The sequence below is a fragment of the Procambarus clarkii genome, chromosome 48 (assembly GCF_040958095.1).
Source record: "Procambarus clarkii isolate CNS0578487 chromosome 48, FALCON_Pclarkii_2.0, whole genome shotgun sequence".
Taxonomy (NCBI): Eukaryota; Metazoa; Arthropoda; class Malacostraca; order Decapoda; family Cambaridae; genus Procambarus; species Procambarus clarkii.
The window spans coordinates 4,995,763-5,011,277 of NC_091197.1; the positions used below are offsets into that span (position 1 = coordinate 4,995,763).

The 15,515-nt window shown below is 47.4% G+C and overlaps 1 protein-coding gene across 1 annotated transcript; it reads left to right on the forward strand.

The window, feature by feature from the left end:
• Nucleotides 1-8,766: 8,766 nt before the first annotated feature.
• On the forward strand, nucleotides 8,767-14,280 carry LOC138351016 (cuticle protein 18.6-like). The gene is made up of 2 exons (XM_069302488.1): nucleotides 8,767-8,877; nucleotides 12,703-14,280. The coding sequence occupies exons 1-2, from the start codon at nucleotides 8,866-8,868 to the stop codon at nucleotides 13,684-13,686; spliced, it is 996 nt and encodes a 331-aa protein (XP_069158589.1). The 5' UTR covers nucleotides 8,767-8,865; the 3' UTR covers nucleotides 13,687-14,280.
• Nucleotides 14,281-15,515: the final 1,235 nt, after the last annotated feature.

Sequence of the window (15,515 nt, forward strand, 5' to 3'; positions counted from 1 at the left end):
AACCAGCCAGGGACACGAGGTGTTCAACCAGCCAGGGACACGAGGTGTTCAACCAGCCAGGGACACGAGGTGTTCAACCAGCCAGGGACACGAGGTGTTCAACCAGCCAGGGACACGAGGTGTTCAACCAGCCAGGGACACGAGGTGTTCAACCAGCCAGGGACACGAGGTGTTCAACCAGCCAGGGACACGAGGTGTTCAACCAGCCAGGGACACGAGGTGTTCAACCAGCCAGGGACACGAGGTGTTCAACCAGCCAGGGACACGAGGTGTTCAACCAGTCAAACTCCCGAAATGACACTACTTATTGTAAGTATTTGGTGGAAAGTATCAATATGAGGTTATGGCCGCCAAAATGTTCACTTTTGTACTTTTAATGTTATAGTCTAGAAAAAGAAATAGAGTAAAAATTATAACCTGATCTACCAATCCTTGGCCTAATATATGTTTGTGCTATACTAGGCCTAGTATAGCACATACATGCTATATATATTAGGCCTACGATTGCTAGGAGAGATTATGTTCTATGTTGGGGTTAAAAAAAAAAGTTCCCTAATTTGGCCCAAACGTTCCCCTGCCCACCACAACACACTGGACCACTCCACCACAGTTACACAAGAGCCTCCACCTCAGGCGGATGACCTGGTAATAACACGATGTCGGACTTTAATCCAAACAGTAAACTAATAAGAATGAGGACAGAGAAGATTCGCACACTAGGCGAGATCCCTGGATACAAATCCAACTGGATATCGGGACAAACTTATGAGGGAGGGTGGGGTGGGGGGGGAACGAGACCTTGACCAGCCGCTGGCTTCCTGTCCTAGAGCACACAGCCCCAGCATGGAACCCCTCGCCCTTCATTTATCAACTTTTACCAAGAGATATAGTAGAGCTGGAGAATCATGGTGACAGCCTTAACTTTATTGTATATCTACGCTGTATTGTTTACTGGTGTGGGAGGAAGTAGACAACACGAGAGACGCTCACATGATCACGGAGACGACTCCCGCACCTGCTTTTTGTGGGCGATAATTTTTTGGTGGTGAAGTGTGTGTGAAGATGACCTGGCCAGTCCCTGTGGTGATGGTGAGGTGGGTGGCAGGGCGTGGTGATGGTGAGGTGGGTGGCAGGGCGTGGTGATGGTGAGGTGGGTGGCAGGGCGTGGTGATGGTGAGGTGGGTGGCAGGGCGTGGTGATGGTGAGGTGGGTGGCAGGGCGTGGTGATGGTGAGGTGGGTGGCAGGGCGTGGTGATGGTGAGGTGGGTGGCAGGGCGTGGTGATGGTGAGGACGTGTGCTCCTGGCACCAGAGCCTCTCGCCTCGTCAGAGTTATATTCCTTAGGGAAGGTTCCGTCACCACCTTGACAAATTGCACAGAATAACATTTTACTCAAATCTTTAATCTTTCTATAAAGTTGTGGATTACTGTGCGAGGTTGTGCACGTGGAGGCGGTCCTCAGGGCGTGCAGCTACCGTCCGTGTCGCCGGGGTCCTCCTCCAACCATGCTCAACAGTCTGCTTGTCCAACCTCTCAGTTTATCAGAGAATTTTGAATGTAATGATCATGTTTTCCGTTTCTTTTCTTCCAAAGGCGAGAGGTTTAAGACAAGTTTTTCCTCGTAATACATACCTCTCAACTCTGGGACCGGTATAATGGCGTACCTTTGGGCCTTCTCCAACTTCGTTTTCGACATTACTCGTAATGTTTTTTTTTTTCTGTCCGATTCCAAGAGGGTTTCCTCTCCAATATGATACCTTGTGTTCGGCCCCTTGTTCCCAGCATCAAACATATAAAGGCCCATCTCCTGTGCCAGGTAAGTACTACGGGCTCGCCGTAGCCCGTGCTGCTTGGAACCTTGTTCAGAGTAGCTGAATCTAAAACAACAACAAATCGAACAATTAGTTTTCACTTGAAATTGAAATTGAAATAAGTTTATTGAGGTAAAATACACACAAAGGGATGAGGTAGCTCAAGCTATTCTCACCCCGTTCAGTACAACGTTTGTCGAGATACACAAGTATTGCTCTGTTCGCTGGAGCACCTTTCCTCTCACTCCTGCCTCCTTACCCAGTGTGTGCATCAGTGACGTGTGGGCCACCGTGTCTAAGACATTCACACTAAACACACACACACACACAAAAACTAAACACACACAGTCCGACAATCCCTTTTGTGCTTGTCTAATCTCGGTCGCCCGACCATACAATAATAAAATTTGCATATGTGTGTGTGTTTGTGTATTTACTATTTGTGCCTGCAGAATCGAACTATTAGCTCTTGGACCCCGCCTTTCTAATCAATCTATTTTTACTATTTTTTGCCACTACATATATTTCTCTCTAACACACGCACACGCATACATCCCCAGGAAGCAGCCCGTAGCAGCTGTTTAACTCCCAGGTACATATTTAATGCTAGGTGAAAAGGAGCATCCGTGAAAGAAACTGCCCATTTGATTCCGCCTCCACCGGAAACCGAACTCTGGCCATTAGGATTACGACCCTTGAACGCTGTCCACTCAGCCGCGAGGTCCGTGTGTGTGTGTGTGAGTGTGTGAGAGAGAGAGAGAGAGAGATCACATACCACACCGGCGCAGGGTTCGATCCCGGGCTGGCCTCGGTGGTGATGGCTGCAGCCTTGTGACGTGTTCACCAAGGCCAGCCCCGGAGTCCGCACTCACTCTCACATTGTCTCATTACCTTCGCTCTAAGCCTCCTAAAACTAACACTTTTAAAGATGAATACAGTAGTAACCGTGGCGGGGACACCAGCCAACAGTCACGCCAACAGTCACTCAAACCAACAGCTGTAAGGTACAAGAGACCTTAAAGGAAGATATAAATTAAGCTTTAGTATACTGAAGAGGGAGATGTGGCGTTATACCTCGGGCCAGTTATACTGTGGACGAGGTATACGAGAGAACAGGTTGGTGAGGGGGAAGCAGGCAGGGGAGAACCCACCGCTACCTTCTCTACCCCTTAACCTTCCTCTCATCCCTCCTCTCCTACGTCATACGTTTCCTCTCTCCAACTCTTTCTCCTAACTCTTCCTTCCGCCCATCCGCTTAGACTGATCGACACAGCGACGGCCTCACGCTTAAAGAATCGCCGTTCCATCATCGCGTTCTTCTACTTCCTCTGACCATAACTCCCCCCCCCCCCCGCTGTATTAAATAATGTTTTAATGCTGGACTAAGGTGGTGGTGGTGGTGGAGTGTGCAGAACATTATGGAAGTACCAATACATACGACATATAGGGACGACTAGGGTGTGAGAGTGTCTTCTGCCCCAAAACAGAGCTGCTGACCCCAATCCTCCACCAGGATATAATCCTCTTCAATACTAAACAGTATACATGTAATGTTCACGATTGTGGATGGTGCACGCGCCCAAGGTACACAAACCACACTTCTACATCATTTCAATTGTAGAAACGAAACCTACAGCAGTCAGTAATGCAGTCTTAACTACCTCCCACGGGAGGGGGTGGGTGGGCAGAGAACGAGCGAGGAACGACGGGGGGGGGGGGCAGAGAACGAGCGAGGAACGACAGGGGGGGGAGAGAAGACAATTAAAAATATTTGAGCGAATTTATTTTTCCTAAAAAAAAAAAAAAAAAGATTTGAGGAAATATTCGTGGCGTAAGAGACTACGAATAGCCTCTTACGCCACGAATAAATCATTTGCAAGGCAACTACAGAGGACAAAGGGATAACAACAGTGATCAGATACAAGCCCCAGCTAACACCAGAGGCGCAGGGAAAAGAACGAGCAGAACAATTAAAATTGCCTCGAGGTCCTTGAGAGAGCAAGAATGGTGGCGTATGGATGAAGGGGAAAAAGCTCATAGTTCTCAGCGGCAAATCACATAAAAATTTACTAGGTAACGAGGGATCCCCACGGAGGGAAGAGCACGTGGAGGCCAAGCAACCTGGAGCAGCAGAACAGACAAGGTGGAGGACACAATGAACAGATAACACTAGATATGTTCACTCAGTGGAGGAGAGAGTGAGGACGACGACCACACAAAGACGAGAGTATCCCTCCAGGAAGTGTAGTGGCAACACCAGCTACAAGGTAGAGGAACATAGATTATGGAGTGAACAGCACACAAGCGCGCGGAGGCTACACAACAGCTCATACCACACAAGAGAGAAGCAAAAGAAGTGCATAATTAACATTCGGTTCAACAGACAATGCATAGAGGCCAAAAACAGAATGACGGCGGCTAGGGAAATAAGTACAGAGTACCGAGGTAAAGTTTGAAGACAGTAGCTAATGCCAAGTAACTTCTAATTTAACTTCACATCCAAGCAAAAAGAAATGAACATAATGGGCCCAAATAATTAGGCTAAGGTAACCAGAGAAAGTGACAAGCGTCTGTGATGAACTCAAACAAATTTCAGAGCCTTAAGGTTGAGCTTGAGTAGACAGCTGGAACAAGAAATTAGAGGAGTTCAAACATACTTTTTAGTCCTAGTTGTCCAGAACTAATACTTAAAAGTATCTACAGACTTATCAAAAGCCCTCCATTATCGGTCGACGAATAGGGGGGCCTTCGACAAGCCGCCGCTTTCCTGTCCTCGTCGAGGCCGCTAGTGTTAGTGGCTATCAAGTAAACTCAGAAAAATTTATGCAAGATCTGACCCACATATACAACTCCAGGTAAAAATATAAAACTGTATTATGTAGCATGCAGCAAATATCTTTTAATTGACAGGAAAAGCAACGTAAAAGATATAAAGAGTAATCATGTCACAAGACCTTACTGTTAAAGAACGCCACGAATAACCGTCACAAATGCAAGAAAAATGACAGGTTAGCTAACAAGAACGTTTTAGACAAGAGATGCCTCGCCAATGATGACACTTTTTAAGACACCAGTGCTCTCTAGGGCTGAAATATTGTTACACAATATCAGCTCATTCAGGAGAAATTGCTGACCTGGAGAGCGTGCAAAGATCCTTTACCACTAAAATCCACTCAAACTATTGGGACTGCTTAACAAATTTATATCTGTATTCCCTAGAGAGCAGGCGGGGGAATAGAGAATAATTTACACTTGCAAAACACTAGAAGGACTGGTTCCAAATCTGCACACGAAAATAACACCACACGAGACCAGGAGGCATGGCAGGATGTTCAATATAGTCTCATTGAAAAGGAAAGATGCAATAGGTACGCTGAGGGAGAACTATCAACATAAAGGGCCCAAAACTTTTCAACACTACACATGCAAGCCATAACTGGCCGACTTCACGAGTGTTCAAAAGAGACTGAAACACCTTCAAAGGATACCTGATCAACCAGGTTGTGATTCATACGCCAAACTTCGAACAGCCTGGTTGACCAGACCACCAACCTGGGGGCGTGGTTAGGGACGCAGGGACGTTGATCCTCGAAATCAACAGTTACGACAGAGTAATGTGGATTGACTTTTGTAGCAGCTGTGTCGAGACAGATGCCAAGCACAACATACCCAGGACCTCCGACACCCACACAATCAGATCCAGCCTCCACTGTGCTGCCCTGACAATCATCACTCTTAAATAGGAAATCTTGAAAGCTTCGAAACTCTACAAAACAAAGGAACAACTACAAGGTAAGGTAATTATCAAAAGAAGGCACCAAACCGGGAAGGCTATGTAGCACCAGGAACAACTACAAGCATCACGGTGACACCAGAAATTGACGAGATCAAAACGTGTATTGTTGGCAACACTCCTGGAACACTTGCAACTACACCCCAAACTGACACCATCCTTGGCCGTCAGGATCGCCATAAAGGAAAGCTCAGAGATCATCAATGACGCTAAAGAAATGTAAAATGTGGAAGGAGCAAGAGTTGTGGAGCACCGCAGCAGGCGTGGTGGCCCATACCAGAAGTCCTGTTTACATCGCATCTTCTCGCCCACACACCGTGTCTTTTCAACGGTGTTCAAGAAATGTGCAATTACTTCATTAAAAATTTATGTAATACCGAAAATCATAGCTAATTATCCACAGTTTGATTACTGCACTGTAGGTAATGGCCGTCCACCTGCCGCCCAGGTGGACGGCAGGTGGTTGTATAGACAGCTGTGGGCCACTTCCTGAACTACTTGTAAATATAATAAGACATAATATGCATGTGTATATATATGCATTATAAATTGTAACCAAGTAATTATCAAAAGAAGGCGCTCAGTCGGGGAAACTATATAGGACCATTAAAGTTGCAGGATGTTCGAAGGGCGCTAAATATAACTAAGGATGCCAATACGAGAACAAAAGAGCACAAGGCGAGCGCATCAAAAGTATCTGATTCACCAAGGATGCTATCGAGGGACAAGTGACCGCGAGGGACGGTCGGAAAGCAAGACAAGTTCGTCCTGGAAGTCCGGACATTCAACAAGGACATGCACGACCGTAAGAGGAACAATTCATTTAGGACAATAAGGAGCAGGGCGGCGCTCCATTAAGTGCCCGTGTTAAACGCAGCTTCGCAACATTGTTAGTGGCTTAGATAAATTAACTTTGGGTTCAGTTCCTGAATCCATTTTGTGCTTCTGTAACCCTTTCCACCACCGTCCACGAGATGGGTATGGGGTGTATAATTATTTACTAAATTATTCAATCTATTATAAAAACTCTGTTAACCTGCTTCTCTCAATGCTAGTAGCCGGCCTATTCCATTCATTCAGAATTATATTTCTAGGCTAGTGCTTCCCTATATCTCTCCTAAATCATTTCTCCAGGTTATACGCACTTGTGTGTGTATGTCCTCCCCGTCCCCCTTGTCCTGTGTCTCTAGCAAGTGCAGATTAAGACACGAATGCGTCTTCGTGGGAAAGGTCAGGTATCAGGCATCAACCTTGATGAACTGTTTTCCCTTGAGTCCAGGTGATGCCTCACCAGTGCTATATATACATATATATATATACATATATATATATATATATATATATATATATATATATATATATATATATATATACATACATACATACATACATACATACATACATACATACATACATACATACATACATACATACATACATATATATATATATATATATATGTCGTACCTAGTAGCCAGAACGCACTTCTCAGCCTACTATGCAAGGCCTGATTTGCTTAATAAGCCAAGTTTTCCTGAAATAATATATTTTCTCTATTTTTTTTCTTATGAAATGATAAAGGTACTCATTTCATTATGTATGAGGTAAAAAAAAAATATTGGAGTTAAAATTAACGTAGATATATGACCGAACCTAACCAACCCTACCTAACCTAACCTAACATATCTTTATAGGTTAGGTTCAGTTAGGTAGCCGAAAAAGTTAGGTTAGGTTAGGTTAGGTAGGTTAGGTAGTCGAAAAACCATTAATTCATGAAAACTTGGCTTATTAGGCAAATCGGGCCTTGCATAGTAGGCTGAGAAGTGCGTTCTGGCTACTAGGTACGACATATATATACATATATATATATATATATATATATATATATATATATATATATATATATATATATATATATATATATATATAGATATATATAGCTGAAGGATGATCCAACTTCTGAAGGACCCGATGAAGAGCGGCGACTGATCACACTAGAGTCAAGGCATTTATCTGTCACACCTCAAAGCTGGAGCCTTGGCGGAATTACTGAAAATACGACCTAACACCAACACTACACTGATGGATCTCTTGATCAACACTCTACCCATGCTGCACCAGCTCTCTACAACCAACTTCTACTGATCAACCCTCAATACCTCTACAATTCAGATCGAAACGCTCGCTATCAGAATGTTTCTTGCCAACGTTAATGTAATGCTCGATTGGATAACCGCTATTCAAACTGGGTGAATAGACACCCTGTCGTTCCTTCAGCACTTCCCATCAGCTGCCTGGTAAAGTTACCACGTACAAAGCACCCACCTACAGTATAGAGACGACCAGGGCTGAAGAACGGATGACAGACCAACTTGGCCAGCAAGCCATATGTCTGGAACACCGTAGCCCGTCATCAAAGCAAGGTTGAAACACCTACGGTAAAGATGATAAAACACAGTGAACGTCGGTTTCACAAGTCAAATACTTGTAAGCTCTATATGAACTTACATGACAGTACTTGACTCAGCGCCCTTGACCATGTTCCAAGATGTGACAATTTAATTCGTTCACTTACAGCCAGTACAGTAAAAACCCACTAAATCAACGTAACCCAATCACCTTACTTAACCTAGGCCTGAACATGACGATGCATAAACACACAATATTCGAGAATAAAAACTTAAGTTTATAAACATTACAGATTCGTCGTGCAAGTTGGTTGTCTGGTGAACAGGTCAACAAACTTCGGACTTACAAACATCTAGGCAGGTCAGCACTCTCCCTACAGCTCAGGCAGGAGGGAGACTGGCCCCAGGACCACACAAGGCAGTGTAAATGTGTGTTCACGTGTGATACCTGCAGTGGCTCAGAGGTTCTTACTCCCCAGGCCCTGGTCTTAAGCCCGGCATGACGTGTGGTAGCCTAGCCAACAGGGCTGTTGACTGGAGTGGCTCGCAGGCCCACCTACCCACCACAACCTGGTTGGTCAGGCACGTCTTGCAGGAACGTGTCTAATTGTACTTTGAACAGGTCTGTTTTTGTTCAGGTAATATTTCTTAACGCTGGATACCTGGTCTGGGAGGGGGGCTGGCGAGGCAGGGCGGTGAGGCAGGCCGGTGAGGCAGGCCGGTGAGGCAGGCCGGGGCGGGAGTGACCTCGCCCGGAGGAGCTTGAGGGCGTGGTCCTGACCGAGCACATATAAGCACCCGCCTCGCCTCCTCCAGACAGTCTACTCCAGGAACCACAAGTGAACACTACATCATGAAGGCCCTGGTAATGCTGTCTTCCGTCCATAGATGGGGCTCAAGTGTCCGCGCTTCATATAGTCTGCACGCAACCTGTGTTGGGGGTGAACATGAGGCACAGTGTGAGGGGTGAACATGAGGCACAGTGTTGGGGGTGAACATGAGGCACAGTGTGAGGGGTGAACATGAGGCACAGTGTGAGGGGTGAACATGAGGCACAGTGTGGGGGGTGAACATGAGGCACAGTGTGTGGGGGTGAACATGAGGCACAGTGTGTGGGGTGAACATGAGGCACAGTGTGTGGGGTGAACATGAGGCACAGTGTGGGGGGTGAACATGAGGCACAGTGTGTGGGGGTGAACATGAGGCACAGTGTGTGGGGTGAACATGAGGCACAGTGTGGGGGGTGAACATGAGGCACAGTGTGTGGGGGTGAACATGAGGCACAGTGTGAGGGGTGAACATGAGGCACAGTGTGGGGGGTGAACATGAGGCACAGTGTGTGGGGGTGAACATGAGGCACAGTGTGTGGGGGTGAACATGAGGCACAGTGTGAGGGGTGAACATGAGGCACAGTGTGTGGGGTGAACATGAGGCACAGTGTGTGGGGGTGAACATGAGGCACAGTGTGTGGGGGTGAACATGAGGCACAGTGTGGGGGGTGAACATGAGGCACAGTGTGTGGGGTGAACATGAGGCACAGTGTGTTGGGGGTGAACATGAGGCACAGTGTGTGGGGGTGAACATGAGGCACAGTGTGTTGGGGGTGAACATGAGGCACAGTGTGTGGGGTGAACATGAGGCACAGTGTGTGGGGGTGAACATGAGGCACAGTGTGTGGGGTGAACATGAGGCACAGTGTGTGGGGGTGAACATGAGGCACAGTGTGTTGGGGGTGAACATGAGGCACAGTGTGTGGGGGTGAACATGAGGCACAGTGTGTGGGGGTGAACATGAGGCACAGTGTGTGGGGGTGAACATGAGGCACAGTGTGAGGGGTGAACATGAGACACAGTGTTGGGGGTGAACATGAGGCACAGTGTGTTGGGGGTGAACATGAGGCACAGTGTGTGGGGGTGAACATGAGGCACAGTGTGTGGGGGTGAACATGAGGCACAGTGTGTGGGGGTGAACATGAGGCACAGTGTGTGGGGGTGAACATGAGGCACAGTGTGTGGGGGTGAACATGAGGCACAGTGTGTTGGGGGTGAACATGAGGCACAGTGTGTGGGGGTGAACATGAGGCACAGTGTGTGGGGGTGAACATGAGGCACAGTGTGTGGGGGTGAACATGAGGCACAGTGTGAGGGGTGAACATGAGACACAGTGTTGGGGGTGAACATGAGGCACAGTGTGTTGGGGGTGAACATGAGGCACAGTGTGTGGGGGTGAACATGAGGCACAGTGTGTGGGGGTGAACATGAGGCACAGTGTGTGGGGGTGAACATGAGGCACAGTGTGTGGGGGTGAACATGAGGCACAGTGTGGGGGGTGAACATGAGGCACAGTGTGTGGGGGTGAACATGAGGCACAGTGTGTGGGGGTGAACATGAGGCATAGTGTGGGGGGTGAACATGAGGCACAGTGTGTGGGGGTGAACATGAGGCACAGTGTGTGGGGTGAACATGAGGCACAGTGTGGGGGGTGAACATGAGGCACAGTGTGTGGGGGTAAACATGAGGCACAGTGTGTGGGGGTGAACATGAGGCACAGTATGTGGGGTGAACATGAGGCACAGTGTGGGGGGTGAACATGAGGCACAGTGTGGGGGTGAACATGAGGCACAGTGTGTGGGGTGAACATGAGGCACAGTGTGGGGGGTAAACATGAGGCACAGTGTGTGGGGGTGAACATGAGGCACAGTGTGGGGGGTGAACATGGGGCACAGTGTGTGGGGGTGAACATGAGGCACAGTGTGTGGGGGTGAACATGAGGCATAGTGTGGGGGGTGAACATGAGGCACAGTGTGGGGGGTGAACATGAGGCACAGTGTGGGGGGTGAACATGAGGCACAGTGTGGGGGTGAACATGAGGCACAGTGTGGGGGGTGAACATGAGGCACAGTGTGGGGGTGAACATGAGGCACAGTGTGTGGGGGTGAACATGAGGCACAGTGTGTGGGGTGAACATGAGGCACAGTGTGTGGGGGTGAACATGAGGCACAGTGTGGGGGGTGAACATGAGGCACAGTGTGGGGGTGAACATGAGGCACAGTGTGTGGGGGTGAACATGAGGCACAGTGTGTGGGGGTGAACATGAGGCACAGTGTGTGGGGTGAACATGAGGCACAGTGTGTGGGGGTGAACATGAGGCACAGTGTGTGGGGGTGAACATGAGGCACAGTGTGTGGGGTGAACATGAGGCACAGTGTGGGGGGGTGAACATGAGGCACAGTGTGTGGGGGTGAACATGAGGCACAGTGTGTGGGGTGAACATGAGGCACAGTGTGTGGGGGTGAACATGAGGCACAGTGTGGGGGGGTGAACATGAGGCACAGTGTGTGGGGGTGAACATGAGGCACAGTGTGTGGGGGTGAACATGAGGCACAGTGTGTGGGGGTGAACATGAGGCACAGTGTGTGGGGGTGAACATGAGGCACAGTGTGTGGGGGTGAACATGAGGCACAGTGTGTGGGGGTGAACATGAGGCACAGTGTGTGGGGGTGAACATGAGGCACAGTGTGTGGGGGTGAACATGAGGCACAGTGTGGGGGGTGAACATGAGGCACAGTGTGGGAGGCCTAGGAAATTTAAGATTTGGTTGTTGCCTTCTTTCTCGGCTTCTAAAAATCAATAGCATAAAACATGGGCATTGCTTGGGTTCAGAAGTTCATTTTATGTAAAGATATATAACCTGCATAGTGGCTACAGGTTCCATCACTTTGGACGAGAGGGCAACTTCCTTAGGCAGGTTGTGCTGTTCTGCCTCCAACCCGTCCACAGACCAAGTCCATTCCATCCAACGGTCGACTCCAAAGACGCATTCATAAATTTTAAGAATATAATATGAAATGAACATGGAGGATAGTGTGGAAAAACCATGGAGGATAGTGTGGAAAGAACATGGAGGATACACTTTGGAATTAACACGGAGCGTACTCTGTGGATCGATCGAGAAAAAATATAGTTCAAATTAATCATGACCAATACATAGAGTATGAAATGAACATGAATAGTGTGAGGTGAACTTCAATAATTCAATGTGGCATGAGCACGAGTCCAGGAGTGTTGTTGTTGTTGTTTAAGATTTGCTGCCTGGAACAAAAAGTTCCAAGTAGCACGGGCTATGGTGAGTCCGTAGTGGACTTCTTATGTGCAGGAGTGACTAGGAACATGGCCCCGAGAAGTGAACATGCATTATAGACACGTGTTCTTCGTGTAGGTCACGTTATTCGAGCTAAATCACTTTGCAATAAAAGCCTTTCCTAACCCGATCATTGTCTTAATTACCTAACTAAGCCACAACAAAGGTTGCCATATTTTAGTAGCCTAATGGTATTTATTGCGTAGTTTGTTTGAACTAATTTCTGTACTGTCTAGGGTAGTTGTCGTTACCTTAACTAACAATGTGAAATGTGATTTTTTTCTGTTTAAGACGTTTATTTCCCACTGAACAGCCCTGCAATTTCCTAGGCTGGTGTTCTATTTTTAAAGAAAGCTTGACCGTCACTAACAATTAATGTCATTACATTTCTACTGATATTTTCAGATATTATTTCTTGTCGTCTTCTTGTTTAGTATCACATATCAAGTAGTAACTAACATTTTCACTATGATAGTTAATTTAATTTGGACAACCATAGTAGTAACTATATATTATCTTGCTGTTAACTATTTATCAATTCTCGACACAGGTGCTGCTGCTGTGTCTGCCATGTGTAAGCTGGTGTAAGCCCACCACAGTGGTCAGCTTCAGCCCAGTGGGATATTCTCCGGGCGTCGCCCCAGGGTTTGCCTACGCCTTCCGTGCCCCTGCCCCTCTGTACTCCCGCTCCGGCGGAGCCTCAGGCCGTTCACTCTCGTCTGGAGCCTTATCCAACCACGTCGACCCCCTCGCCTACGTGCCCACAGTACTCAAGACGCAGTACCACAGCCAGGATGAGCTCGGTCAGTACGCCTTCGGGTATGTGGGAGACGCGTCAACCGCTCACGAGGTCCGTACTTTGGATGGCGCCGTGCGAGGATCTTATACCTACGTGGATAGCAACGGGAAGCTGCAAACTGCCAGCTATGTGGCAGATCGCAATGGCTTCCGTGTTAAAGCTTCCAACCTTCCACAAGCACCGCTTGCTGCTGCTCCTGTCATAGTCTCACTGCCTGAGCCAGTTAAACCGACCCCTGAGGTGGTAGCTGCCACTGCTGCTCACTTACGGGCTGTTGCGGAAGTCAAGGCGTCCCGAATCAAGCGAGCATCCATCAGTCACCTCCTTTCTTCTGACAAACTGGCACCTGGGAATCGCACCAATCACGTCAAGGAAGCATCCACCCCATTCCCTGTGCTCAATAAAGCCACAGTACCTCCTAGTACCGTGCACTCCGATCATACGAAGGCTAATCAAGAAGACCTGGTGTCTGTTACTCAAGTGTCACTTCCCTCATCACCTGTCTCTCCAGTAGATGGTGCCCCCCGTGCTCTCCCACAGTTCGACTCCCAAGATGAACTGGCCGGAGTCTCAAGACAACACATGGTTCACATCCCCGGTGGCATCACCCGTGGTTCTTACTCCTACATTGACACCAACGGCGAGATGCAGACGGTGTTGTACATGGCTGACGATGAGCACGGCTTCAGAGTACTGGAGAGCAACTTCCTGGAAGATCCCTCTGATACTAACTAGTAGACGGCGGATGTCCTGGGTTTGAGCCGACCCTAGCCAAACTCCACAATTATTCAATATTACGGGTGCCTTTAAGTCATTCTGGCGAACTCTAAAGTTTTCCCAGGATAGCCCTTGAGCCGCTCTGAGAGAGCCCTGAAACACCCTTGAAGATAGTTCTAGAGTTGCCCCAGGGAGAGCCCTTGGCCACCTCCCCGGAAGAGCCCCAGGAGAGCCCTTGAGCAGCCCCAGCGTTACCTCAGGTGGCCCTGGACAAGTCTAGTGGTGAGAGCGGCCGCCATGGTCACCAACCAGGCTCGCGGCAGGTGCTGGATGTAGTCATTATTCTTATTTATTCTAATATAAGTGGCGTGCGAGGCTACAGATGTGACAGTGTAAAGGTGAAGGAAAAATGTATATCACAGTTGTTTGAAGGTGTAAGAACACATGGTTGATCTTCCTACAATATAAAACAAAAGAAGTACAGTTTTCTCTAGTCTAGCCTCACCGAGACTGAAGTTCGCACGTCAAATGTTTCTGTGGCTTTTAAGTTTTGTCTATAACGCAAATTATATTTTTCGCACCGCAATTTTCAATAAATGTTAAGTAAAGTTACTGAGGTATTATTCTCATATATATACGTTGACCCTATGTAATAAACAAATGTTAGTGGTTTAACTTGACGTAGTGTGTATAGCCTGAGTCAATGTTACCCACCTATTGTGTTATTCATACTCATCCTGTGGGCGGTAGTTTATTGTGCACCCCATACTCATCCTGTGAGTGGTAGTCTATTGTGCACCCCATACTCATCCTGTGAGCGGTAGTTTATTGTGCACCCCATACTCATCCTGTGAGTGGTAGTCTATTGTGCACCCCATACTCATCCTGTGAGCGGTAGTTTATTGTGCACCCCATACTCATCCTGTGGGCGGTAGTTTATTGTGCACCCCATACTCATCCTGTGGGCGGTAGTTTATTGTGCACCCCATACTCATCCTGTGGGCGGTAGTTTATTGTGCACCCCATACTCATCCTGTGAGCAATAGTTTGCTGTACTCCCCATACATATTCATTCTGCGAGTAATCCAAATCCTAACGTTATGACAGCTAAAAGCAAGAAAATAATATAAATCTTTCCCAAGAAATATTTCCAGACCACCTTCACCCTACTGACCCTCGGGGAGTTCAGACTTTCTTGACTCATAAGAGCCTTCACACTCCAGGCAGGCTCAAGCACAAGCTTCCCAGGTATTCGTGGCCCTTTATCAATATCACCTATGTATATAACGAGTCTATATAATGGAATTGCCTCATATATAATTACAGGGTTGTCCTCATTAACTTCCGTATTTGTTATTGTTAAATAATTGGTGTAAATTAAAGAAGGTGTATGTTAATAAATCTAAAGTATATACAGGACGAGAACGTAAATAATAATATTTACATTAGGTGGATAAATCGTCGTAACCACAGATGTGACTGGGGCCAGATTCACAAAGCAGTTACGTAAGCACTTAAGAACCTGAACATCTTTTCTCAATCTTTGGCGGCTATGTTTACAATTATTAAACAGTTAATGAGCTCCGAAGCACCAGAAGGCTGTTTATAACAACAATAACTATTGATTGGGAGGTTTTCATGCTTGTAATCTGTTCAATAAATGTAACCAAAGTCGCCAAAGATTGAGGAAAGATGTACACGTTTGTAAGTACTTGCATAACTGCTTCGTGAATCTGGGCCCCCAGTGGTTCCCGGGGGGGGGGGGTGTTCAAAGCCTTCCCTCGACGACTTGGGCACCAGTCACGCCACACTCTTGGCTCAGGACGAGCCCTTACATTCCTAACAAT